Genomic DNA, 26,311 nt, shown 5'->3' with positions numbered 1-26,311 from the left:
CACTGTCACACTGGGGTCTGGGTCGGTGCCCCCAGATGGCCTTGCAGCCAGGGTCCCCACAGAGGCTCCGCCCTGGCACGTGCGCTGAACAGCCGGGCAGAGAAGACCTGTGGGGGAGGGGGGTGAGATAGCCCGCAAATGTGGGTAGGGTCTGTGCCCTGGGGCTTGCAGAATAAAGGGATTTCGGGAACAGCAGAGCTCCGTGCCCTCCATCCGCACCCCACCCCCACTACCGACAGCGCTGTCCTCTCTCCATCTGGCGTGTGACTCGGTCCCGCTGCCCAGACGCCCCGTCAAGACTGGAGATTCATTCCCCCAGCTGCTGGGAAGGCTGTTGGCTAAGACCTCTCGGCCATCAGCCCTCTTAGGAACGGCCTGGGCTAAAGGGAGCCCTGCCAAGGTCACGCCCCTTGCCTGGAGCAGCCCAGTTCGAATTACTCGTCAACCCCGGGGGCACAGAGCCCTGGCTCCTGGCGCCAACTCGGGACAACTCTGAAGGGCCACCCTAGCCTCAGAGGGGGCTGGCTGAGGCTTAGGACTTTTCCCTCACTGCTGCCCTCGCCGCCGCCGCCCGCCTGCCTGCGCGCCGGTGCCCCTGCTGAGGGTACCCTGGGGAACCGCGCACTCCCGGTCCACCTCCGAGAGGCTCCCCTTCAGGGAACCGAACCCGCAGAGCTTCCTCCTCCATCCTTTCTCTTTTCACTGGAGGAGCCCCCCATCGTCAAAGGCAGCAGGTGCTTCCACAAGACACCACCCACGCCACCCCAGTTGGGTGCTGGTTTTTCTCCCGAGCTGGAGGGTGGAGGTGGGATGCTGGTTTAGCACCCGTGGGCTTGGAGCGACGTTTCCACACCTTTCCAAAGGCGAGAAGTGAGTGAGCAGGGCCATGTGGGGGACTGAGACAGGCTTTAATCAGGAAACCTCAGGGAGGGACACGGGACAGCTGGTGGCCCAGTCCCAGGGGAATTCAGGAGTCTTCGCTGACTCCTCTCTTCCAAAGCGGGGAGCTCAGTAGCCCTGACCGTCCTCAAAAGACAGGCCGGCAGTGCTGTCCAAGGAGGATACTGACCATGGAGAGTACCGATTGCTGTTCTCACGGGACGTTCCAAATGCTTCTTGGGGATGAGGTTACATGGGGTCCTGGGGACTTTCCATTCCTCCAGGAGCCGGAGGTCAGAAGTGAGCATCCGGGGTCAGTGGCCTCATTCGCCCCAGGGCCTCCCTGCCAGCACCCAAGGCCACTGGCCCTTTTCTCTGTCCAGCATCTCCCAGGCAGGGCCCCGACCTAGAGGCCTGCTTACCCGGTGGACTCCTCCTCCCGTGAGGTCCCTGCAGCGGGCCACTGGGGGCTGGAGCTGGCTGTGGCTGTGAGGACCGCAGAGAGTCTGGAGGCAATGGAAGAGGGTCTGCGAGGCCTGAGGAGGGTGGCCGGGTTCTCCGAGGGGCTGGGGGCCACCGTGGAATGGGCTGAAGCTTCAGTCAGGAGAATGGCCGGTGAAGAAGACCTTCTGGCCCCTGTCTGGACCCCAGAGGTGGAGGCGGATGGTTCTAGAGTCACAGGAGGAGGCCCAGGAGCCCCGGGAGAGGCTGGAGGTAGAGTGGAGGCTCCTGGAGGGATCGAAGGCCCTGGTGAGGGCCGGGAGGCCACGGGCTCCCCTGGGAATGTACCCTCAGGCCCCAAAGGGGTTGAGGGCGAGGCCCGGGCTCCTGAGGGGCTCGTGGGTAAAGTCTGCACGTAAGACAGGTTTGTTCTTCTGAGGAGCTGGAGGACATGGGGCACTGGCTTCTGAGGCAACACCACCGGGGGGCCTGGACAGGAGCTACAGTTCACCGGGGCCTCGGCATCTCCACGGGGACTCCGAGCTGCTTTGCCAACCTCCGCGGACTTCCTCTCTGGGGCATCTAGGGAGAGGTGGAGGAAACAAGATGCCCTGGGGTTCCTCCAGACAGCCACAGCGGGGACAGAGACCTTTCATGGCTGCTGAGGACCAGTGGCCCCTGCCTCCAGGGCGAGACCAAGAGGGAACCAGGAGCAGAGGGAGGCAATCCACCCAACTCACTCTACCAGGCGTTGGCTGTGTGACCTTGTAGGAGGCGCATAACTCCACTGGGCTTCCGTGTTCCCATCTATAGAATGGGCATCCTAATGACTTACAGGGCCACTCTAAGGACTCAGTGAATGGTGCGTGGGAAATCCCAGCCCACATCCCGCAGTTAACCGGGACTTCGGCTGACTACCATGTGTCAGGGCAGGAGGCTCACTGATCGTAATCAACGTTCCATTGCGTGCAAGCTGCTGAGAGTAGGAGAGGCTCTCCCACCTTTGCTCACTTGTGCGGGGAGCCTTAAGCTGCTCTAAAAAAAATCAAGTCTGTTGAAAAAAAATTTTTTTAAATCTCAGCCTGGAGCCGGGAACATCATAATGGCTTGATATGCAGGAGGAGAAATAACAAAGGAAGAGGATGGGCAAAGAGAAGCCGGTGGGGAAGAAGCACAAGAAGTTGGAGAAAGGTACCATCAGGAGGAGACAGATGCGGTCAAGCCTAGAAAACCAGGAATGATTATGTTTTAAAAATCACCTGGAGGACGGTCCCCAATTCTGAACATGCCTGAAGGCCCTGGCTTGTACACGGAGTGTGTGAATGGAACAGTACGTGATTTATAGCTCACGAAAACTGTGGCTTTTGTTAATTACCGAAAGGAAACCATTCACATTCTACCGCCGCAAAAAGTGGTTTCTCCGTATACAGAGCTCTTGTTAAGAAGAGGTGCGAGGCAAACACAGCCGAAGCAGTGTGTTCCAGGAGAAGGGGCCCAGCGCTGCACCTCCCCTCCCTGTGCCTCTGTTTCCCCATCCGGAGGCAGCAGAGCACTGGGGAAGGAATCAGGGAGACCTGGGCTTGAGCCCAGCGCCACCAACTAGAGAGCAGTCTTAAGACAGAAACCTAACTTCTCTGGGCCTCCGTTTGCCCATCTGTAAAATGGAGATAAAACCACAGCAGCCACATTCCTGGGAGCAAATAAAGGAGAGAACACAGGTCACATGCTCTGGACGCAGCCTGGCTTCTTCGCGAATGCTTAGCCTCCGGACAGCAGGGGGAATAACCATCAGCTTGCTGAGAAGCGTGTGGCAGTTTCAGGAAACAAAATCTACAAATCAAGGGTTCTCAACAACAGGGCGGGAGGGGCTCAGGAGGCTTCCAGCCCCCACCAGTCCTGAGGGCTGCGATTCTCCAGCCACGGACCCCAAAAGTGACCCTAAATAGAGAGGATCCTCTTCAAACGGCCAAAGGAGTTAAACAGGTATTTTATCCAAGAGGAAATCCAGGCCACAAAACAGTAGAAAAATTCACTGTCTTTCTGGAAATTTAAAAAACATAAAGCAGGGTGTTCTTGGGTAGCTCAGATGGTTAAGTGTCTGCTTTCAGCTCAGGTTATGATCCCAAGGTCCTGGGATCGAGTCCCACATCAAGCTCCCGGCTCAGCAGGGAGTCTGCTTCTCCCTCTACCACCCCCGGCTTGTGCTCTCTCTCTCAAATAAATAAATAAAATCTTTTTTTAAAAAGAAGCATAAAGGGGCACCTGGGTGGCTCAGTGGGTTAAGGCCTCTGCCTTCGGCTCAGGTCATGATCCCAGGGTCCTGGGATCGAGCCGCGCCTTGGGCTCTCTGCTCGGCAGGGAGCCTGCCTCCCCCCCAACTCCCGCCTGCCTCTCTGCCTGCTTGTGATTTCTGTGATAAATAAATAAAATCTTTAAAAAGAATAAAAAAGCATAAAATAGCCACATTTAAGGTACTCTATGGACATGTTAAATCAGAAAAATTCAATTCAAGACACACAGTGCAGAGCTTGTGGGAATAAGGGGAACCAGCTACATCATGATGAGTTTCCTGTTTCTCGAGGACCCCATCAGGTGAGGACGCCTCTCTGGTGACATGCTGTCCTGCCCCAGGAGGCCCCACAGGGCTCCCAATGCCCCACCACCCAGTACTCCACCTGCTAACCACAGGGCCCAACCATGTGTCCTCACCACATGCTGGCTGTGTGACCTTGGGCAAAATACATTCCCTCTCTGAGCCTTGGTTTTGCACATCCAGCCCTTTACAAGTTCTAGGTTTCTGGGAAGAAGAGCAAAGTACAGGAAGACAGTAGAGAAGCTTCAGGACCCAGAGGTCCGCTTACCTGGGCAGGAGGAACAGCAGTCTCCGGGGGGCCCAGAGGGGTCAGAGCAGGCCCGTGGGCAGGGGACCCTCTCACAGCTCACCTCTCCCAGCTGGGGAAGCACAAGGACACACATGAGGAAGCCCAGATCATCACCCCTCCCAGAACAGTGCCCCCACAGAAGAGTGCCCTCTTCCACCCACAGAAATATCTTGGAACGGAGGCTTTAAAGAACCCACAAAGAGGGAGGGTATCATCGAATCCAAAGGTATTCTGGCTGTTATTTAAAGTTGGGAAGCGAGAGAAAGATGGGCTTCTGTGCACTAAGGGGACTCAGTGTTTTGCAAAGGGACAAAAGGCAAGCAGCAGTCCCCAGGCCCAGCTCACCTGGCATGTGCACTGGGTACAGGGCTCATCATCCAAGGTGAACACCTGGCCATTCACCACCTTCCTTCCCTCGTAGTTGCAATCTGCAGGGGCAGAGGAGACCAGGCCGTGAGAGCCGAGGCCTCCCAGGCGCCTTGGGCGTGGGGCGGTGACTCCCCCACTCACCTCTGCACACGGGGCAGCACTCCCCATCGGGGTGGAAAGGGTAGGTGCAGGTGATGGGGCAGTCCACGGGGGAGCAGGCCACAGAGCCCAGCTGCGCAACACAGAAAACACACGAGGCCCTTTGTTCTGGGCCACCGCCAGGACCCTCTGGGAGGAGAGCCACAGAGCCACCAAGCACCCTTCGGAGCCCCCATGGTGCGGGAACAGGTTCATTCACTCAAGAGTCTGTCTTCCTGACAGAGGGCAAGTCCCACAAGGCAGCTCATCTGTCACCAGGCCCCAGCTGAACAAACCCACGAATTACCCAGGAAGGGTGAGCACCAAAAGCCAAGGAGAGAGAAGGACCTAGAAGCCTGGAGCTCCACAAAGCCCATGAACGAACAGGGCCACTCAGAGGCCGAGATGTTCGCCCTGAGGTCCTCTGATCCCGCGGACCCTGTCCCTTTCCACGCTGCGTCCTCACCCACTGCCAGCAAAGGGGCTCCCCCTGCATCAAACGTTTCCTGCAGCACAAGCAGCAAGACCTGTCCCCCGCCCCACCCCCAGCCATTTTCCCAATCGGAATCACACAAATAGTCCCACAGGCTTTTTCAGACTGAGAGTCAGTCTGGCTTAGAGGCCAAGTGCGCCTCCCAGAGCAGAGACTCAGAACAGCAGGATTTGACTCCTGGCACTTCGGCCGACTAGCAGGACTGGCCGTAGGATCTTGAGGGAAGGATGACTTTGTCTCTCTGTGCCTCATTTTTCTGACCCACAGATGGAGGACATGGTGGCTCCTACCTCATAGGATTCTCCCCAAGATTAACTGAGCTCATGCAGGGAAACAGCCGAGAGCCAGACCGGCCCACGGCAAGAGCACCATAATGGGAATCTATTAAAGATGGTGTCTCAGCCCTGGGCTTGGGCCCCTCCCCCGAGCCCTCAGGGAACACTCCCACATTACACTATAAGGGGCCCCCAAGATGCCCCTTAGCAGAGGACTTTTATGGGGCAAGCTTAAAAAGATTTCTCTGGCCCTGGGTAAAGAGTGACGCTGGGTAGGGCTAGAGGGAGTCAACTTTCACCGTGACCTAGAATGACCTTCCCCGTGCGGGGCTCTGGATGGGCGTCCAAGGTTCTGGAACTGGTGTGAGCCTGTGGGGAGGTTCCATAGACCGGGGTCAGGGCCGGGTGGGCCGTACCAGGCAGATGCAGCTCAGACACGGGTCCAGCACGGACGGGAAGGTCTGGTTGTTGTAGAAGATTCTGCCTGTGTAGGTACAGCCTGTCGGAGAGAGCGCAGGGGTGAGTGCCCTCTGGGTAGGAGGCTGGTGACCAGGCTCCTGCCAAGGGCGAAGGTCTGAGAGTCTTCTGAGTAACAAAGGTCAGGCCAACTGCCTCCCCACGCAGTCATCCCCAGGGTTTAAGGGAAGGGACAAAACACAGGTCTGGATTGGGTGTTTTTGTTTTTGTTTTCTTTGCACTGGGTTTAGCAGAGGGGTCAGAGTGTCTCCACCTCCAAGGAAAGGAGCATTTCTTGGGCAGGATCAGGCCAGAGGGACTGGCCCAGGCACTACAGCCATCCTCTCTGTTCCTCCCCCCAGCAACCCACTCACCCAGTCCCCACCTTCCAGAACATTCCCCCACACCTCTCCCCTCAGCTTCCCCAAGCCCGCTGAGGTCTGATCTGAATGCTGCCACCTTGAGGACATTTATCACATCCTGGGAAGAATGAAAGCAGGTGATAGGACATCAGGGGAATATTCTAGAACATCAGTATGTTATTTGTTAGATACGGGTACATGTTACAAACCTATGGTCTACAGAGACAGAGATACTTCATTGAAAGAGATCAGAAAAACAAAACCATGAGGATAAAAGTGATAAGGGCCCTTTTTAGTTGTTTTTATTTTTGCGGCATGTACTTCAATAAAATGTTACTTTTAAAATCATGGAAAAGGGGAACATTGGTATAAAAAAATAAAGCAGGGGCACCTGGGTGGCTCAGTCGATTCAGTGTCTGCCTTCAGCTCAGGCTACCCAGGCTGGAAGCTCGGAGAATGTCTGTATCTGCTTCCAGCACCCAGATAGGGCTGTTCTTGGGCAGACAGATTTAGGTCTCTGAAACCCAGCTTCCTCATCTGTACGGTGGGCTTGCCCCATGGGACATGCCCCGTGGGGCTATGGGGATGAAGCCTGTGGGGCCCACGCTTTGCATGGAGGAGCCTGGTGCACGGTGAGCCCAGATGTGTGTGGAGCAGGGGGCAGTACCAGGGATCCCCGCCGAGGGGAGCTGGAGATGCTGTGCTGCAACCCACCCCCCCAACTCCGCCAGCAGGAAATTACCTGCAGAACAGTCTGGGCAGCACTGTCCTGGGATCCGAATCGGGTGAGGGCAAGAGTCCACACAGTCCGTCCTCTTACAGCTCACCGAACCGTCTGCCTGAAGGAGGAAGAACTTCACCCAGACCCCACCTGTAACCTCGGCCCCGCCTCCCTGCCCTGCTCCCGCCTCCCAGCACCCCCACTCCCAAGAAAGGGCCGTGTTGCACACTGGCCGAGGCTTGGCCCAAAGGGTACCATGATGCCACTGGGGGTGGCAGGTCCCCCACAAAGAGGGCCGGCTACTGGGGAAAGGGGGTGTGAGCCTTCCACGAGAGCCTCCTTATGTATGGAGAGAGCAGGTCAGAGCGGGGCTCTGGTCTCCGTGGCTTCCTGTCCCTCTCTAGTGGCAGCCAAAGCTCAACACCGGCCCATCCAAATTCTTCTCTCAGCTTTTCCCTGGAACCCTCGCTCACCCCAAACCTATGGAGTACAATAAAATCCTATTTTTATAGAAAACTATTCCACCGGAAATGTCTATTTCAGAAGACAAAAGCACCACATATGGTTTCCTTTTTTTTTTTGTCTCTAAGACTCTGAATGTTGATGAAGTCTTTGTGTTGCTTTCTCATACTATGAGGGCCCTGGGTCAGTCATAAAGGGGAGAGGGAGCGGATGTGCCCTCCTCCCAACTGTAATTCTGATGAAATGTTTCCAAGTTTTTCACAAACCGTGCATCGGAGACCGGTGAAGCCTGTGCCTCTCACATGCCAATGGCCAGACCAGTCACCCAGGGGATTAAAATGCAGATTCTGAGTGCAGAGGTCTGAGCAGCCCAGAGAGTTTGTGCGTCCAGCAGACACCCCCCGGGGGCATGACCCTGGTTTTGAGAGATAAAGCTCTAAACTCTGAGGGACTAAAAGCTCTTCTAAAGCAGAAAGGAAAGTCAGCGAGTGCTTAAACAGCAAGTGGAAACCAGGCTGTTCCTTGGTAAGCAGCTGTTTGCCTCTGGGCCCATCGACTCTAAGACCCATCTCCTGACCCGCTTCGGCCGAGCTGAGGTCACAGCTTTAGGTCCATGAAGGAAACCCCGCAGTTTCACAGGGAAGACCCGAACCATGGAGCCTCAGGCGATCCCACTCCTTCGGTTATCCGTCCCCAGGGAAGTCCTGCTCCCGGACCAGCGGCTCACATCCCATTCTGTACAAATGGGAAGTGCCGGCATAGGAGGGGGACAGCTTCGAGAGCGGCAGGGAGGACCCGGTCAGGGCCAAGGGGTTCTGCTCTGGGCGAGGCAGGGACAGCCGGGAATTGGGGGAGCAGCTGAGGGCGTGCAGGTTGCCATTCACCTGGCAGATGCATAACTCACAGGGGTCACCCGGAGACCAGATCTGTCCAATCGGAAACTCAACCCCGTTGTCATCGAGAGAGCAGCCTGGCCGGGGGACAACGAAGGAGAAAGCGCGGTTGGGCACAAGTGCTGAGGAGGGTCCCTAATGCCTGCCCAACCTACAGGGCGCCCCCCACCCAAGGACAGACGCTGGGCTTACTCATGCCGCACAGACAGTCCCCCAGAGTGTCCATTCCGCCCCCTGCTGGGCCCAGGGGCCGCCTGCAGCTGCCGGCCCAGCTGGGCGCCGGGGTTGGGGGTGCTCCCTCCAAACACGTGCCTGTTCCACACAGACAGGCTCACGCAAACAGATGCCAACTTCCGAACCCATAAATGCACACACTCGCACACGGGCCCGCTCACACAAACACACACACTCCGAGGCAAACACACGCAGATGGCACTCCCACACTCATGGGCACACTCACACATAGACACGCTTCCCGAAACACATGCACATGCACACGCGCACACACACGATCTCCTCAGGGGCCACGCAGCCTGCCTCTTGGAGGGCATCCGGGCCCCGTGTCGGGCAGAACGCCAGCAAGCAGAGCCGGGGGGTTGCACCTGTCATGGGCGTGGGTTCCCGGCAGGTAAAACAGCACTGTCCAGGGCCCAGCCACCACTCCTCTCGGGGGCAGTCCAGTTCTGGACATGGTGTGAAGGAACATTCCACTTCCCCATTCTGGAAGAGAACCAAGGGCACAGGCTGTGAGGGCAGCTCCCCAGCCCTGGGCCGTCCGAAAGCTAAAGAGGAGCCTAGAAGGCTGCTGTCACCCTCCTAAAAGTGACAAAGAATCTTCGTGGAGCAGAAGGAGTAGGAGTGGGGGTGGGACGCAGGAGGTTGGCGGGGAAGGCTGGGACCGTGTCCCGGGATGTCCTGGCCGCTGGGATGGGGGTCCCTGCTGGCCCCGGCTGCACCCCAGTCCCTCATGCCCTCACTTCAGCTCTCACTCCGGTCTGCCCTCTCTCTGCAGCCAGAGAAAGTTCTCGTGCACCAATGGGATCGCACAGCTCCACACCTAGAACCCATCAGCAGCTCTGCCGAGCCCAGAGCCCTCCTCCAGGCTGGCAAAGCCCCTCACGACTGAGTCTGAGGCAGAGACTCTGGGGCCCCCTCCTCCCCAAGACTCCTTCCCCCAAGTACTGCCCTTGGCTGACAGGGGACAGGCCCTCCAGGTACCTGGATGGTTCCTTCACCCCGCCCCCACTCCCCTCCCTGGAAGCAGAGAGAGTACAGACAAGTGCAGCTCCCTGGCCTCTGGCCACACCCTTCTTGGTCATGCAACTCACTCCAGAGCTCCCCGTGGGATCAGCCTGAGACCCCACGGTCACCTGGCTCCTTCCCCACCCCACCCTCCCCTGCCCCCGGTCCCTCTTCCCTGGCTGGCTCCTCCTGCAAATCTTTGGAAAATCCCTTACACAAGAATCCCGCCCCGGGCCCTGCTTCTCAGACCCCCAACTCAAGCGCACACACACACACACACACACACACACACACACACACCCCGTCTGCAGTCTCTTCTCCTGCCTGACTCGTTGCCCACATCCTACACTGCCAGAAGGGACATCTTCAAGCCCTGACAACAGGTGTGTGCTCTTGCCCCCTGCCAGGCACCCCTGCCTTGGCTCCTCTTCTGGTAAGTCCCTCACCCTGCAGATCTCGGCTTAGCTCCCCTCCCTCCAAGAAACCTGCCCCTCTGGTCAGGAACCCTCGCCACCACCTGCCCGTGGCCCACCTAGGCTGTGGGCCCCCCGAAGAAGGGACCGGGGCTGTCCTGTGTTTAGCTGTGCCCTCAGCACTCAGCATGGTCCCAGACACACAGTAGGTGCTCTATAAATAGCTCCGCTAAAGGGAGAACAGCAAGGGGACGGTGGGAAGGCCTTGGTGAACGCAGGTCCCCGTAATGTCTCTGCTTCCTCCGTGTCCCTTGTGCCGCACGGCAGCTCCTCTTCTCCGGGTTGAGGCATGCTCGGGAAGCCCTGCACCCAGCCGTCTCCTGCACCCACCTACCTGGCAGACACAGGTGGTACACTCGTCACCACCCCCACTGAACACAGCCCCGTCTGCGTACCACCGGCCGTGGAAATAGCATCTCACTGCGGGGGAGAAAGGGAGAGGCAGCTCAAGGTCTTTGGGCTGGGGCAGCTAAAGAGAAAGCAGAACGGTGGGTCGGGGGGCCCTGGGGAAGCTAACATCCTCCCAACACGTCCACAGCGTGTGCCCCATTCAAGGAGCCAGCCACTCCCTCCCAAGCACCCCCCACTCACCGAAACTACACGGCTGCTTGGAAACTGACGCAGGAATGAAACTAAGACCCACATGTAGACTAAGACGCTTAAACAAAAAGGGAGGGGACTCCCAGAATCACTACAGAGTAACAGAAAAGCAGACATGAAAAGAGACTGTCCCAGGGGCGCCTGGGTGGCTCAGTCAGTTAGTCTGGCTTTAGCTCAGGTCATGATCCCAGGGTCCTGGGATCGAGTCCCCGCTTCAGGCTCCCTGCTCCTTGGGGAGCCTGTTTCTCCCCCTCCCTCTGCCTGCTGTTCCCCCCTGCTTTTGCTCTTTCTGTCAAATAAATGAAGAAAATCTTTTTAAAAAAGAAAGAAAGAAAAGAAAAGGAAAGGAAAGGAAAAGAGACTGCCCCAGATACCTAAGACAAGGTCCGAGACCGAAGCCATCCCCTGGAGACCAGGAGGAATCACCGAAATCTTCTTCTTCTTCTTCTTTTTTTTTTTTTTTTAAGATTGATTTATTTATTTGACAGTGAGAGAAAGACAGCAAGAACAGGAACATGAGCAGGGGGAGTGGGAGAGAGAAAGCAGGCTTCCCACTGAGCAGGGATCCTGATGCGGGGCTCAATCCCAGGACACTGGGATCATAACCCGAGTCGAAGGCAGACACTTAAGGACTGAGCCACCCAGGCACCCCCGCACTGATAAAACAGCCCGCAAGCCGGCCCAGGCCCACTCCGCTTAGTCTGTCTGCCCTGGATTCAAATCCCAGCTACACAACTCACTAGGGAGGGATGTGGAGCAACATCCTTAATTTCACTAAGCCTCAGTCTTCCCATCTGTAGAATGGGGGTGATAAGAGCTGTTGGCGGTTACTACTTCATAGGCAGTATATTACCTACTCAAAAATGTCTTAGCTAAAAATAATATTTAAAATATAAGAAAAATTTTTTTTAATTAACACCAGCTTTGCAATCAGGTAGGCTCAACTTCAAGTTCTCTTCTTCTATTAACTGGTTGTAGGTCTCTGGGCAGTGATGACCTTGGTGAGCCTCGGTTTTGTCATCTATGAAATAGGGTTATGAATAGTACTCCCTCAAGGCTGAGCCACACGGATGCAATGAGATCAAGTGCTGGCAAGCAACAGCACAGAGCTGTCAGGGAACATTCGTGAGGATGATGAGGTCATCCCAGGAAAAGAGAACCACATTTTTAACAAAGGACCAACTCATTAGTGGGGAAGGGGAGACGCCTTCCCAGTCTCAAGACAAAGCCATGCCAAGGGTGGCCTCACACCCCTTCCTGGCGGTCTTGAAGGCACCTCCAGGGGCAGGGGCCGCCTGAGCAGGAAGCCCGATCTAGCGTCCAAACTACAGCACACGTAGTAGGTGCTCAGTTAAACTGATACTTTAAAATGCTGCCCTTGATTTGAGTTTCCAAAGCAAAAACCAATCACCGCCCTCTGCTCCACTCATCCTTCCCCCCAAAACACACAAAAAACTAACCCCACCCCCAGCCCAAAGATTCACTGACCTGGAACACAAGTACAGCAATCTGACTTCAGGGGGCTCTGACAGGGGCCGGGAGGACACTCGGGGGAGATGCAGGACACATTTCCGGCCTGAGTGGGGGAGAGATGGTGCTGGGTGGGGGGCAGAGGGCAAGAGGAGAACCAGGCCCTACAGCCCCTCGGTTTGTCCCGTATTTCACGCAACCCCTTGGGTCCCCTGTCCAACACCAAAACCCCTTAAAGGAAATCATCCAAGACCTCTGAATGCCACCACGGTGACAGCAAGGACAGTGTGCAGGGACCCAGGTCCTGGCGTTTACCGCCGCACGCCGAGGACATCCTCCCACGGCAACAGGAGCTTTGCAAGGATGCCGGGAAGCGGCAAGCGGTGGTTACGCCACCAGAAACACCTTCCTGTGCATCCCAGTTTTGAACCAGGTAAAATCTTGGCTATTCAAAGAATTAACTTTAAAACTAAATTTCAAAATTTGAAGTTAAGGCAAAATAAAACAAAACCAAAAAAATGAAAACCTGCCTCTGGAGTCAGCCAGAGCTAAGAAGCTGTGTTTGCTCCCCCGCTAACGAGTCGTGTAACTTTGGACACTTAAGGATGGACGCTAACCAACGTCCATCAGCTCCCTGAGCCTCAGTTTCCCTATCTGCGAGACGAGCCAGAAATGGCGCCTCCATCAGGGATTGCTGAGGACTGGTGCCATGACATGATCCACAGAGGGGCTTGGCCACTGTGTGTGCGTGGCACAGGGGGCAAGCTCGGTAAAGGGGGGGCGCTGGCTGTCTCCGTGCCCTGCCCCCCACTCCTCCTCCCCAGCCTTCCACGGGGGCCACTGCCCTCGCCAGCTGAGCAGTGAAGGTCAGAGGGTGGCGGTGAGGGGTGGTGGGCAGAGCCCAGGCTGTGGACACAGACCTCGGCTCAAATCCCAGCTCATGCCTTGGTCTTGTCATCAGTAGAACAGGGACGGGAGAGCTGACCCGGACAAGCCACCAGCAGCCACAGCTAAGGCAACAGAAGAAAAGGCCCAAGCCCCAAGCCTGGTAGGCCCGGAGGGCTCCTAATGGAATTGATGGGACAGCACCTGGCCATGTCCGGAACACAGTAGGTGCTTAATAACTATTCCTTGAGAAGCGAATTGGCCTACAGCAAAATAATACTCTTAACAAACTGGTAATAAGCTTCCTCCCTCCCAAGTGTGGATACCTAGGCTGTCAGGATGGCCGAGGGGTCTAAGACGCCAGACTCAAGCTTCGCTTCCCAACTGTGGATGCCTTTATTGGGCTGGCAAATATTTTGCCTGGAGAGAAAAACAGCCTCCCTGGTGGGAAGTTTCCAAGGGAGTTCCATCCCCTCCGCTTCCTCGACAGATGGACCCTGTTTGCCTGCTGGCTCTTCGCTGCTCAGCAGAAAGCTCCTGGACTCCACAGACCCCCACGCCTTTAAATTTGACAGGTTCCGACCAAGATCCACAACCTGGGAGGGAACTCTTCCTCCGTTTGACAAGCTCACCTTCAACATCGGAGCTTTCCCTCTTCCTCTAAAACCCCCAAAGGTTAGGAAAACAGCCACAAGGCTTTGGGGCTCCTGGGATGCTCACCAGGCAGACACAGACAGTGCAGTTCTCGTCGGGAGGGGAAAACACGTCCCCTTCGGCTCGGATGACGCCACTGTGAAAACAGCCTTTTTGAAAGACAAACAGGAGTGGAGGCATCAGACCTCTTCAAAGCAGAGGAAGCTTGAGGTCTCATTACTTTTCCAGGCGTAATGTCCCTGGAACCTTCTCTTACCGGCCAGGATGCCCGAGGAGCGGCAGATCTAGGTACCCAGGACTGTGTGGTCCTAGGACCCCTGGAGAAGTAAGCAGAAGACACCCACAGAAGATGGCCCAGGAGGGTTCCATCTAGGTCTATAAACCCCGAACTGTACTGAGAACATGGCATTTTATTCCCATACGGCAGGAAAGGCAGCCAGGCAGCCCCGGGTTCAAAAACCTGGTCTGTCCATTCAGTTAACCTGAGTGACCTTGGATATGTCACTTAACCTTCATGGATTCGGTTGTCTTTACTGTAAAATGGGAATACCACCACATGCCCTGCGGGGGCTTTGGATGGACCCACAGCCTCACATGGAAGGTGCCCAGCCGTTCACATTCAGAGCTCAGTATACAGTAGGAACATGGCAAAAGGTCACGATTATCATTAAGAAGCCACTAAGTCTGGGGGCACCTGGGTGGCTCAGTGGATTAAGCCACTGCCTTCAGCTGGGGTCATGATCTCAGTGTCCTGGGATCGAGCCCAGGAAGGGAGCCTGCTTCCCCTTCTCTCTCTGCCTGGCTCTCTGCCTGCTTGTGATCTCTGTCTCTGTCAAATAAATAAATAAAATCTTTAAAAAAAAAATTTTTTTTTAAATAAATAAAAAAAAAGAAGCCACTAAGTCTGTTTCTCATTCTAACCCTTCAGAAGATGTCTTCACTGCTGATCCCCAGGCCGCAGCCCCAGCATCTTATGGCCAGAGTTCAGGCCCCTCCCCAGATCTACGGAATGAGAAGCTGGGTTTTCAGAAGATCCTGGGGATCCGCATGCAGAGTGAGTTGTGAGAAGCTCTGTGGAAGGACCTGTGAAGATTTAGGGTCTGTATCCTAACAGCAAGGGGAAGTGAATGAAAAACTGTAAGCAGATTATGGAAGTAAACTGGAAAGTGGACAGAACTTGCAAAAGATTACTCCTCTGGCTACAGGAGGGGAGTTGGGGCAGGGGAGGGGGCCGCTGGGTAGAGTTGGGGGAACTCACTGAATGTAAGAAAGGATGAAGCTCAGAAAGGATCCCCAGAAGATGAAAAGTTCTCCCCGAGGGATACCACAGCATAGACCCGTGGTTCTCAAAGTGTGGCTCCTGGACCAGCAACACCAGCATCAGCCGGGATCTTGTTAGAAACGCAGATTCCCAGACCCAACCCACGCCTGATGAATAAGAAGCTCTGGGGGATGAGACCCAGTAATTACCCTTCTAGTGATTCTACTGTTCCCCGAAGTTGGAGAACAGCCTTTCAGCTGCAGACGGACTGGGGAAGGGAAGGAGTAGGACCATGTGGGGAACTCACAGCCTTCCCCAGACCAGCTCCCACCTGTACACGACGGGCAGCATCCCCCATCTTTGGAGGGAACCGGGTGGGAACAAGCAGCTTCACATGTCACCTTTTCACAGGTCACCTCCCCATTCTGGAAGCAGAAGCAGGAGTTCCAGCCATCCCAAGGCCCCGGACACCAGACCCAGGCAGCCCCCAGGATCCCTCCCACCTACCTGGCACCAGCACTGGGAACACCCAGGCTCTGTCCAGCGGCTCCCTGAGTCATACGTGGCTCCCAGGTGCCAGCAGGCAGAGGACCCTGGCGCCACCTGTGTGGCTGCTGGGGCCCTGGGCAAGGACGGGGACCCCTCCTGTGGTTGTAAGGGAGGTCCAAGGGTCCCCAAGAGGGAGGCACGAGGCATGGGGGTAGCCACCAGCCGAGTTGGGACAGACGGCAAGGATGTGGGTAGTACAGGGGTGGGAGAAGGCAGACTGGTGGTCCTGACCCCAGCTGGGGGCCCTGGGGCCCCGGAAGGAGGACTGTGTCCGGGGGAGAGAGCAGGCCGGCCGGCCTCTGGGAGCAGCAGGAGCATCTTGGGCGGCGGCTGCAGAGGCTGCAGGATGGCCGATGGGGCGAGCACGGCTTTCGGGAAGGCTGAAACGCAAGCAAAGGGTCTCCTGAGGGAGGCATCGGGAAGCAGGAGGCGGATGGATTGGGGGGGGGGGGGTAGGTATGAGGCTTGAAGGCAGCTCCTCCACCAACAGTCACTGGATATCTCCGGATATCCAGTTTCTTCATCAGCATAACTGGTGATCTAACACCACCAGTTCAACCCAAGACCACAGGGGCTGCGGTGACGATCACACAGGTGGATGGAAAAGCACCACAGGAGCAGGCCCAAGTGACAAGTTGGGACTGGTTCCCCGGCTCCCCCTCCCAGATGTGGCTTCCCCGGAGGGGATGCTGAGGCTCCGGTTGGAGGCACAGCCTGGGGAAAGCTCGCGGTGCACTAGAAATGAGTGTGCTCCCTATTCAGATGACCTTATACGCGTGTTTATAGGCACACTGCTGAAGCATGGCAGCGTGAGCTGACGCCACCTTGTCCAAAGTGTCCTGGGAGCTCAGGTTCCGGGGACTCCTGTCGCGGGTTCCTCTAGCATTTGTCTTTCCCCGTTACCATTTGCAAGAAAACAAAAGGGTTAGGGAAACAGTAAGATGGCAAGGGAGGACGAATGGATGAGAAAGCACGTGAGGAGTTGGAAATAACAAGATGAACTGGAAATGAATGGGTGGAAAAGGAAGAAGGGCCGAAGCCCTGAGGGTGGGGGGCGGGGCCTGGGGTGGGGCGGGGCCTGGCATGGGGGCGGGGCCTGGGTCCGGGACTGCGGGGCTGGTGGCTCACCTTCACAGGACACGCGGTCAGCTCGGAGCCTGAAGCCAGGTCGGCATGTGCACAGGAAGCTGCCCACGGTGTTATGGCAGGAGTGGTGACAGACTCGCCTCTCCAGCGGCCTCCGACACTCGTTTACATCTGTAGGAGAGCCTCGCTGCCAACAGCTGCCTTCTTGGGGCGACGACCCCTTGTTCCTGCATCCCTGAGCCCAGAAGGCAGGGGCAGTCTCCTTGCCATGTTCTTATGGGCTCTATCCCTGCCTCAGGATCTGGGACGTGACTCAGACGTCTAGGAGTAGGGCTGAAATCTGCTGCTAGTCCCCTTGGAAAGTTCATACATCTCCTTGGCATTTAATGGACCCACTGATGACTCATTTCCACCCTACCCCCACCCCCTGCCCCCCTAGGCAGCAATGGTTATGCCCTGGCTGGTGGGGATACTGGCTGGTGGGGATGGTTCCCCCGGGAATCTCATCTTCAAAACTTCCAGCCTCCCAAGTGTGGTAGGGGATGGTGTGGCCCCCTGAAAAAGAGTCTCAAACATCACTGCCCAGCTCAAGGTAGTCTTCGGGACAAACACCAAAGTCCGCCAGAACAAGGTCTGTTTTCAGGCCCAAGGGCCCCCACCTTCAACCCATGAGCCAAGCTTAAGCCAAACATGCCAATCAATCCCTTTCTGGAAATTTCTGCTAATGGGCTAAGAAAACAGGGGTCTCCTTCTACACCAGAGGAACCAAGACATAACATGCTTTATTTACCAAGGGGAGCAAAGGCAGCCAAGAAAATGGGTGAGCAGAGAGGAATCCTTGGGATGTATCTGGGAGAGGGGTGGAAGAGAAACGTAACAGGATGAAAGTGGCATGTGGCCAGGAAAAGTCCAAGACAGGGTCTTCCATGAGGAGCCACGCCAAACCCAGGGAAGGGCAGGCTCTGGCTGACCCAAGGCTCAAGGGCTTCCAGGCTCCAGGCGGCCAGGAGGTCCGGACCCCTGGCCTTTCCCAGTCCCTGGGCTCGCTCTGCCCAACCTCCTGATGGGCAGCCTAAGTATGAAGACAACAGGCCCCCCCCACCTTACCTACACAGGAGTGCCGGTTGCCATGGAGATGGAAGCCAGGTCTGCAGGAACACCTGTAGCTGCCTATGCTGTTTTTGCATCTCTGCTGACAGGGGGTCCCGAGGCATTCGTCAGTGTCTGCAAGGGACCAGGGCAAGGCTGCCGCTCATTACCCCATGGAGTGTCAGAACTGGGGGTGCTCCCCCCTTCCTCTCTTCTTGCCATCCCCTCCCCCATTCAGGGCCGTGGGAGACCCTCCTCACCCTCTTTCTCACTACCCACATTCAGCCTATCAACAAAATCCTCCCTGGGCCAGCCCTCTTCTCTCCATCCTCACTGTCCTACCCCAGCCTGGGCCACCTTTGTCTCTGGTTTGAGAAGAGCGACAGCCTGGTGCGTCTCCCTGTGCTCCTCCCAAGCCTTCTGCTACAAAGCGTCCAGGATATTCTGACCGAACACCCGGGCCACTCTCTGCTCCGATGGGCACCGATGCCACATCACAGCTCACAAGCCGTGGGTGGCCTTGCCCACTTCCTTCCCTGTCCCTCACCTTTGTTCTGGCACCTTCCAAATGCACCATGTTCTTGTGGGCCTCCCTCTTTGCCCACGTTCTTTTGTTTGCCTGGGATCCCTGTCCATCGTGTCTGGGGGAAAACTCCTACGCATACCTCAAAACTCAGTTTCTATAGCGCCTCCTCTGTCAAAGCTTCCCCATGCCACTGTTTGAAATTGTGAAACACTGGAAATAATGTATGTGTCCATCAATAAGAGAAGAGTTAGTCCACTGTGGGAGAGTCACAAGGCAGAGCCCCAGGCAGCACTTAAAAGGAGCAACGCGGGCCCATTCACACTGATCTGGAGAGATCTTCCAGACAGATCGCTGAGAAAACAGCCAACCAGAGGCGCAAATCCCAGGTCTAACATGGTCTTGGGCAAATTACTCAATTTCTTTAAGCCTCAGTGTTTCTATCAGGAAAATGGAAATAAACAGTACCAGCCTCACAGCATCAGTCTGAGAAAGAAATGAGAAAATGCACATAAGGTGTTTAGCATGAGGCCAGAATCCAGCTCTGCACCTGTTTGCCACTCAGCCTACCTCTGTGAGTGTGTATGGGTGTGTGGGTGTGTGTGGGTATGTGTACATGTTGTGGGGACAGGCGGGGAGGGCATGCATCAGAGCAATAGCCAGGTGCTAGGGGGAGCTGTGTTCCCCCAGAAGCACATGTTCAAGTTCTAATCCCTGGTGTGATGGGATTTGGAGGTGGGGTCTTCGGGCAGTGATTGGGTTTAGCTGAGGTCTTGAAGGGGCTCCTTCATGATGGGAGCAGTGTGCTTATCAGCTCTCTGTCCCTGTGAGAACACAGCACAGAGACCGTCTGCAAGCCAGGAAGGTCCCTCACCCAAAAGCGAACAGGCTGGCTCCTTGAACTCGGGCTTCCCAGAGAATAAAAAGAATAAATTCTGTTGTGTAAATGGCCCAGTCCGTGGGGTTTTGTTCCAGCAGCCCGAGCAGACTAAGACATCAGGGTTATTCCCGAGGGAGAGCAGGGCCCAGGAGTGGTGAAGAGGGTCTAGAAGTAGCAACTTTTAAAACCTGTTTTACAGTTTATGACTATTGCAAATGATAGAAAATAATACCACACTTTCAGGGGGGACCTTTGTTTTATCTGCCTGGTTTAAGAGAAAAGGCTTCCTTCCACAAGTAAGGAGCATCTTCAAAGAAGGGATGATTATGTTAGAAGCTCTCCCTCATCCTGCCCCACCCTTACCTCCTCCTGCCCCTCCCCACCAGATGGGGCAGCTGGGACAGCACTGGGGCGAGGGAGCTAATGAGGGCGGTGGGTGCAGGACTGCAGCAGGCGTGCCTCTCCCACGGCCCTCCCTCACCTCGGGGGCCTCCTCGGTCCTGCCCCCCGCCCTCCCCTCGGCCTCTCCAGCCCTGTGCCTCTACCCTGCAGAGCCAGCTCAGAGCTGGACATGCCAGGATTCAAGCCGAGTCCAGCGCTTCCTGCCGGGATGGCCTTGGGTGAGCCTCAGTTTCCCCATCACTAAAGCAGGAATGACTAACAGGATCTCCCTTGGGGGACCAGGAAATGTGGTAAGGTGTGGAGCGCCCATGCTGGCTGGGCTGGGCAGGGCCACCACGCCTTTGACTCAGAGCCCCGCCACAGGGGCAACGGCATCGCCATTACCTGTCCCCAGGCCGCTCACCTTGGCAGCTGTGGCGGTCGGCAGCCAGCTGCATGCCCGGCCCGCACTCACACACAAACCCGCCTTCCGTGTTCACGCACTGGCCCTCGCAAGAGGCACTTAGGCATTCATCGATGTCTGAGAAGAGAGAAGACATCCTTGCATGGACCACTCTGCATGGTGGTCGGGTGTGAGGGAAAAATGGACCCCATGAGGATGCTTTCCCCTCAGACAGCCTACCTACTCAGCAGGTGGAAAGCACCACCACCCCCTTTCTTCCTCCCCAAGGAAGAAAGACCAGCCACCCCCAGGAAAGTCATCAGCCAAGAGGGAACCACCAGAGAGCAGAGGCTGAGGGCCAGGATCCTTCTCTGTGACCCGCTCAGACCAGAGGATGGCTGAGACAGAGTCGTTTCCAACGGCCCCACTGCAGGGCAACGCTCAGAGGGCAGAGCGGAGTGAGCAGGAAGGCTGATTCAGTTCCACTAAATCCTTACTGAGCACCACCTGTATGCAGCAGATCCAGAGGGAGGCCACTGAGGACACAAATGTGGCCGAGATGCGGCACAGACTCTCCAGCTGGTTAGGGTCTGATAACATCAAGAGCCACAAGCCCACGAGGTTGGCACCCGCCCGGGTGATACACGCCCCACCGGGGAACGCCTGGAGGACAGGTGGGCAGAGGACCAGGAGGCATCAGGAGGAGGGGAGCCATGAGCGGAGAGAGCCCGCAGTTGCGCTGGCACTAGCAGGAGCTCAGGTTCCTGCAGGAGCAGCGGGAGGCCAGACCAATGGGTGGAGGCAGGGCTGCAGAGAGCCCAGAAGGTCCTGAAGCTGCTGCCCAGGGCGGGGTGACTGGATCCAAGCAGTCCTTTTCGGAAGTTGAGGCCTATGGGGTGAGGGGCACTAGGGGACAGAACTCCCCACCCTGGCTTCGTGTCCTACCTTCTCTAAGAACCATGATAACCTCTCAAGGACCTTTAAGATCTGTGCCGCCCACTGCAGTCTGCCTCCGGGTCTCCCAACCCTTGGCCCTAAGCCTGCTGGACACCTTTCTCCCTACCTGCTCTCCCCAGAGCTGGCCCCTCGGGACCACACCCAGCGCCTCTAGGAAGCCCACCCTGACTAACCCCATCCCACTGGGACCCCTGGTGGCGGTGGCCAGATCCCCCCTGCCCGGGGCCTAGCTTTGACATTAGAACAACGGCTTTTCCAAGTTCCGTTTGCTTCAGCAACAAGAAGTGTGTGCAGAAAGAGCTCCCCAGGAAACATTCGGCAGGGGTGCTGGGGGGGGGGGGAATTGCTTCAGCCTTCCTCAAGAGGATGTTGCAATGAGTCCCAAGCACCAAAATCCTCAGCAAGACCCTTGACCCAGTGGCTCTCCTTCTGGGAACAATAAAGAGAAGCCTCTTTACTGCGGCGTAGCTGGTAGTAGTGAAGCTGCCGACGACGTCCGTGAGGGACGGTGAGCCACAGCAGTCACAGACGCGGCCCCTAAAACCTCTGTTGTGAGGACTATTCCCCAACCCCAATAAAAAGTGAGAAAAAGGGGCAGCTGGATGGTTCAGTCGTTAAGTGTCTGCCTTGGGCTCACGTCATGATCCCAGGGTCTTGGGATCGAGCCCCATATCAGGCTCCCTGCTCAGCAGGAAGACTGCTTCTCCCTCTCCCTCCCCCTGCTTGTGTTCCCTCTCTCGCTGTGTCTCTCTCTGTCAAATGAATAAATAAAATATTTTAAAAAAATAAAAATGGGGTACCTGGGTGGTTCAGCGGGTTAAAGCCTCTGCCCTTGGCTCGGGTCATGATCCTAGGGTCCTGGGATCGGGCCCTGCATCGGGCTCTCTGCTCAGCTGGGAGCCTGCTTCCCCCTCTCTCTCTCTCTGCCTGCCTCTCTGCCTACTTGTGATCTCTCTCTCTCTCTGTTAAATAAATAAATAAATAATCTTCAAAAAATAAATGAATAAAAATTTAAAAAGAAAAATAAAAAGTGAGAAAAAGAATGAAAAGTCTGTATAAGGCATGAGCCCCATTTACAGGGCACACAGATATGCACGACTAACATACATACACACACAGGTACACACACTTACAAACACATACACCTCCAGGGAACAGGGCAGAAGAAACAACTTCATTTTAGTAACAAATACCCCTGGGTAGGGACTTTTTGGGGACATGCTTGTTTGTAGCTTCTACCCTTCTTTCACTTTCCAAATGTTCCAAAATAGGTTATTTTTTACTTTCATATTTAGGAAAGAAACATTATTTTTACAAAGTCAAAACTCCAAAAAAAAAAAAAAAAAGGCAGGGGAGTGGCTTCCTTTCAGCTCTCTGGAAAGACCCGCAAGAAATGGGTCCCAGCGGCCGCCTCTGAGGAAGGTGATAGACTTTGCCTGTTAGAACATTTTAGACTCACCAACAAACAGCACTTTTACAGAGTAGTTATTGAGGCTGCCTTTCCTCATCTTTCAAACATCACGAGCCCAAGGGAACCTTCCAGGGTCAACTCACCTCCCGTGCTGGTTATCTGCCCCTCTGTGGACCCAGCTCTGGGCACTTGGCCAGTTATGGCCCCATTACATGGGACCATGGTTATCCTGACTTGTCTCCCCTCCTCCTGTTCAGAAGCAGGGACCAACAGCAGCCAGGACCGAGCCACCACGTGTCACCACAGTCCCTAGCCCGTAGGCCCATAAGAGGGGCTCATAGCAGAAGGGACCCTTTTCTTAGTTTTGCCTGCCTCCCTGCCCCATACCCCCAGCCAGAGCTTGGTCTCACTCAGCCTGGCCTGCATCTCTCTGGAGACTGCCCTGGCAGGACAGACAGATGGACGGAAGAGACAGAACTCCCACCCACCTGGCCCCCAAGTCTCTCACCCGTACACCTGATGCCGACAGCCGTCTCCGTCATGGAGAAGCCCACAGGGCACACTCGGGCCACCTCCTGACAGCCGCCGTGGTTACAGGACAGGTCACAGCCGTACTCTCCACAAGGTCCGTGGGCTTCTAGAACAGGCACCACCCTCCATGAGCACATAGCATGCCTCAGTACTGGCAGCTCATAAACTGCTGGGAAGGTGGCTCTGGAGGCCAAGAGGCTGAAGCTTAAATCCAGCTCGGCCACTCACTAGCCAGGTAACTCTGGGCAAGCCACTAACTTCTGTGCCTCGGTTTCCCCATCTGTAAAATGGGGATGAGAAGGCCTCCCTAAGGTGGTTGCTGGAAGACGATATTCTCAGTAAGACAAAAGCCCTGAGCCGGGCACATAGTCTCAGCACCAGAAGAATTCTTCCCAATAGCCGTGGCCCACCCCCAGTTACCTGGGCAGGTGGCTCCTTGCTCTCCATCCTGGCAGGAGCAGACATTGGGAGCGACGCAGATGCCACTCCCGCAGCCAAAGGAGCAGAGCGCTGAGAGGAGAAACGCAGGTGAGGGAGTGGGACCTACTTAGGCCAGCCCAGGGAGCGAGTGCCCTGCTGGGGAGGGTATCTGGGGCATGGGGACAGGCACTTACGCAGGGTGCAATGCCCACTGCCCATGGAGGGGGCCCAGCCAGGGCAGCAGCCACTCCCGAAGCCTGAGAGGCAGACGTGGGGGCCCAGCCGGCGTCTAGGAGAGAGGAAAGAGCATTTTCCACATTTCTGCTCTGAGCCAGGGATTGGTCTGCCATGCAGTGAAAGCCTCCTGGCCAGTCAGTAAGTCAGTCAACAAACAGTTCTTGAGACCTGCCACATGAACATAGAGCAGAGTGACTGGGGGAGTGGGGGGTGGGGGGAAACTTCAGAGGGGCCTCAGCACTGAGGGGGAGAGATGGAAATGGAGGAAGGGCCCTAGGCATGGCTGCCACAGGGCCTTTGCACTTGCAGTTCCCTCATTCAGGAAGGTTTTTCCTCAGAAGTGTACCCATAAGTGTACGCCTTTACCCAGTCTCTCTCTGCTCCTGCACCTTCAAAGAGATCCATCTCATCCACCCTTAACTTGCTTTATTCTTCTTAACACTTGCTTCCTGGGACATTAAATTACTTATCAATTTGTTGATTTGTTCATTGTCTGTCTCCCCTCTCATTCTCTGAGGACCTGGGTCCATCTTTTGTGTTCCCCTATGTCCAGAGCAATGCCTGGCATGTGTTAGGTGCTCACTAAACAGCTGTTGAGGGAAAGGTTGAGAAAGGAAGCCAGCAGAAGGGACGAAGGAAGAGGGCTGTCCCAGGGGAGCCAGAAATGTCATTCCCCAGGTAAAATCTCATAGTGGGGCCGGGGGTGCCCAGCACTGGATGAGGTATGGCAGGACGGTCAGGAACGGGCCACTTTCCCACCTTCAAGGGACGCTGGGCAAAGACCCGGGTGATAACAAAATAGTGTGACCAGTGCCATACAGGGACAGGTTTTGGAGTTCAGAGAAGGGGAGGTTTCCTGGAAGGCCAGGATCTAGGTGGAGTCGAGCCAGAGGAGTAGGGGTAAGGTGTGAGAGTGGAGGCAGGGAGAGCGTGCTTTGGGCAGAGGGAGCAGCAGGTGCACCGCCCCAGAGGGGTCAGGGAGGGTGACTGGAACTCATCCTGTGATGGGCTGGGCAGAGTGATGGAGTCCAGCCCGGTTTTAACTGCGAATCCTTGCACCACGGGAGAGGGACAAGAAAACCCTCCCGGACTGTGCTCTCCCCCTGCTCGGAATGTTCTGCCGGTCAGGTGGTCTACAGGGTACCCCCCAGGTCCAGGCGCGGCAGCAGGCACGGGGGTGACAGGGCGGCAAAGACAGACTCACTGCACGCAGGGAGAGCAGCTGGGAGGGAGAACTGCGGGCACAAGGCAGCACAAACTGTGCTCGGAGCCTCAAAGAGACGTGTCCTTCTCTGAAGTCATCATAGCAGAAGCAAAGAAGCGGGGCCCTGGGGGGTGGGAGGTGCTGGCCAAGCTGGCACTGGCGGCCCTGGCCAGAGCGATCAGGGCAGCAGCCTGGGAAAGAGGAGCCGGTAGCTCCTGCTCCTCGGACGGGGCCCTGAAAGGGACTGGGGTGCCCTCGTAGCGGCAGACGGAAGGATGCCCCGGAGGCCGGTGTTGTCGCCCCCTCAGCTCGGCCCCAAGGAGCCTCTTCGGACGGGCGGTGATGGGGAGACAGGTGGCGGGAAGGCTCCGGAGCGCCACGGAGCCGGGCCCATCCGGGCAGGAACTGGCGGTGGCGGCAGAACACACGTGCGAGCGGGGCCGCCCCCCTGCGCGCCCCCTGAGGTCGTGGCCGCGGGCCAGGCCGCCCGCTGACACCGTGTTCCCTCGCTCGGAGCATCACGCACACACGCGCGCTCGGCCCGCGGCGGCCCTACCTCCGCCGGGAGGAGACTAGAGGGGAGGGTGGCATCAATTGAGAGAGCAAAGGGGCAAACACGCCACCCCCGCCCGCGCGCGCACACAGGCAGAAACCGAAACGTAACCCATTGGAGAACCCGGCGGTTCCAAGGTCCACGGCGTGCGTGCAGCCTGGACTTGGGGGGAAGCCCCCAGCCCCAGCGACGGCCAGCCGCTCCGGAGACCCGGTGGCACGTCCCGGGCTGCCCTCGCCAGGGGTCCGCGCCCCAGGGCACACTCAGGGGCTCACCCAGCGCCTGGTTCTCCATCCCCCCCACCACCGGTCCTGGTAGGGCAGCCCCCGCCAGGGGCGCAGGACTGGCTCCCGCCCAGAGCACAGGCTGCTGTCTCTTTGTCCGGACCCCCTGGGCTGCGCTCGCGCGCGCGGACAGCACCCTGGAGGGGCGCTCAGACCCGCGGCTGCCAGCGGCTCCCCGGAGCCCCTCTGCCCCACGGGGGGGAGCGCCCCTGCGGCGGGACAGGGGAGGGGCGAGAGGCGCTTACCTCTCGGCGGCGAAATGCCCGGGCGGCTTCCTCCCGGTGTAGCTGCGAGCCGGGGCCCCCAGCAGGAGAAGCGCGACGCAGGCGGCCCGGAGGAGCAGTCCGGCCCACATGACCGGCGGCGGCGGGTCCCCCCGGCTCGGCTGGGCTCCGGCGCCGCGCGCGGGGGAGGGGGCTGCCGGCCCTCGCCCCTCCTCCTGGCGCCGCAGGGAGCGAACCAGCGAGCCCCGAGCTGGCACGCGGAGCCGAGCAGGGGGGGCTGGGGGACTCCGAGAGGAGGGGCCGGGGGGACGCGCCGGACGGCTGGGGGGCGGGGGGTGGTCTCTGGCACCTCGGAGCGAAACACACAAAAGGCAGAGCCGTCCGCCGGCTGGTGGCCTCTTGGGGAGGCGCGGAGCCCAGCGCGAGGGCAAAGATCAGGGACCCCTGGGGGCGGGGTTTTAGCCTCGGCCCACACCTCCGCCGGGGTTTGGGAGTCGGCTTTCTGCGAAGGGCTGTGGGCGTCAGACTGAGGCCCGGGGAAGAAAGAGACACTCGGAGGAAGGCTGGCGCTGCAGGCTGTGCGCCCGGATCATTGCTCGTCTCGGTGGAGCTGGAGTTGCCAG

General features: G+C 57.1%; 1 protein-coding gene across 2 annotated transcripts; it reads right to left on the bottom strand.

Moving 5' to 3' along the window:
• Nucleotides 1-896: 896 nt before the first annotated feature.
• VWCE (von Willebrand factor C and EGF domains) lies at nucleotides 897-25,859 on the bottom strand. Of its 2 annotated transcripts, none has more exons than XM_059404602.1 (20): nucleotides 25,710-25,859; nucleotides 23,381-23,475; nucleotides 23,187-23,276; nucleotides 22,744-22,872; nucleotides 19,889-20,005; nucleotides 17,699-17,815; nucleotides 16,634-16,762; nucleotides 15,464-15,885; nucleotides 15,288-15,381; nucleotides 13,762-13,844; nucleotides 12,175-12,262; nucleotides 10,421-10,506; nucleotides 8,974-9,091; nucleotides 8,363-8,448; nucleotides 7,038-7,134; nucleotides 5,894-5,976; nucleotides 4,713-4,803; nucleotides 4,548-4,630; nucleotides 4,182-4,272; nucleotides 897-1,902 (listed from the first exon to the last, which is right to left on the bottom strand). In XM_059404602.1, exons 1-20 carry the CDS (start codon nucleotides 25,817-25,819, stop codon nucleotides 1,298-1,300), a joined length of 2,814 nt encoding a protein of 937 aa, XP_059260585.1. In that variant the 5' UTR covers nucleotides 25,820-25,859; the 3' UTR covers nucleotides 897-1,297. The 2 variants fall into 2 exon arrangements, with proteins under 2 accessions (XP_059260585.1, XP_059260593.1); XM_059404610.1 differs by having other exon boundaries at nucleotides 7,038-7,130; nucleotides 8,383-8,448.
• Nucleotides 25,860-26,311: the final 452 nt, after the last annotated feature.

The sequence above is a fragment of the Mustela nigripes genome, chromosome 1, assembly GCF_022355385.1.
Source record: "Mustela nigripes isolate SB6536 chromosome 1, MUSNIG.SB6536, whole genome shotgun sequence".
Lineage (NCBI taxonomy): Eukaryota > Metazoa > Chordata > Mammalia > Carnivora > Mustelidae > Mustela > Mustela nigripes.
Note: the sequence above shows the minus strand (reverse complement) of the source record. Positions and strands in the feature narration are given on the sequence as shown.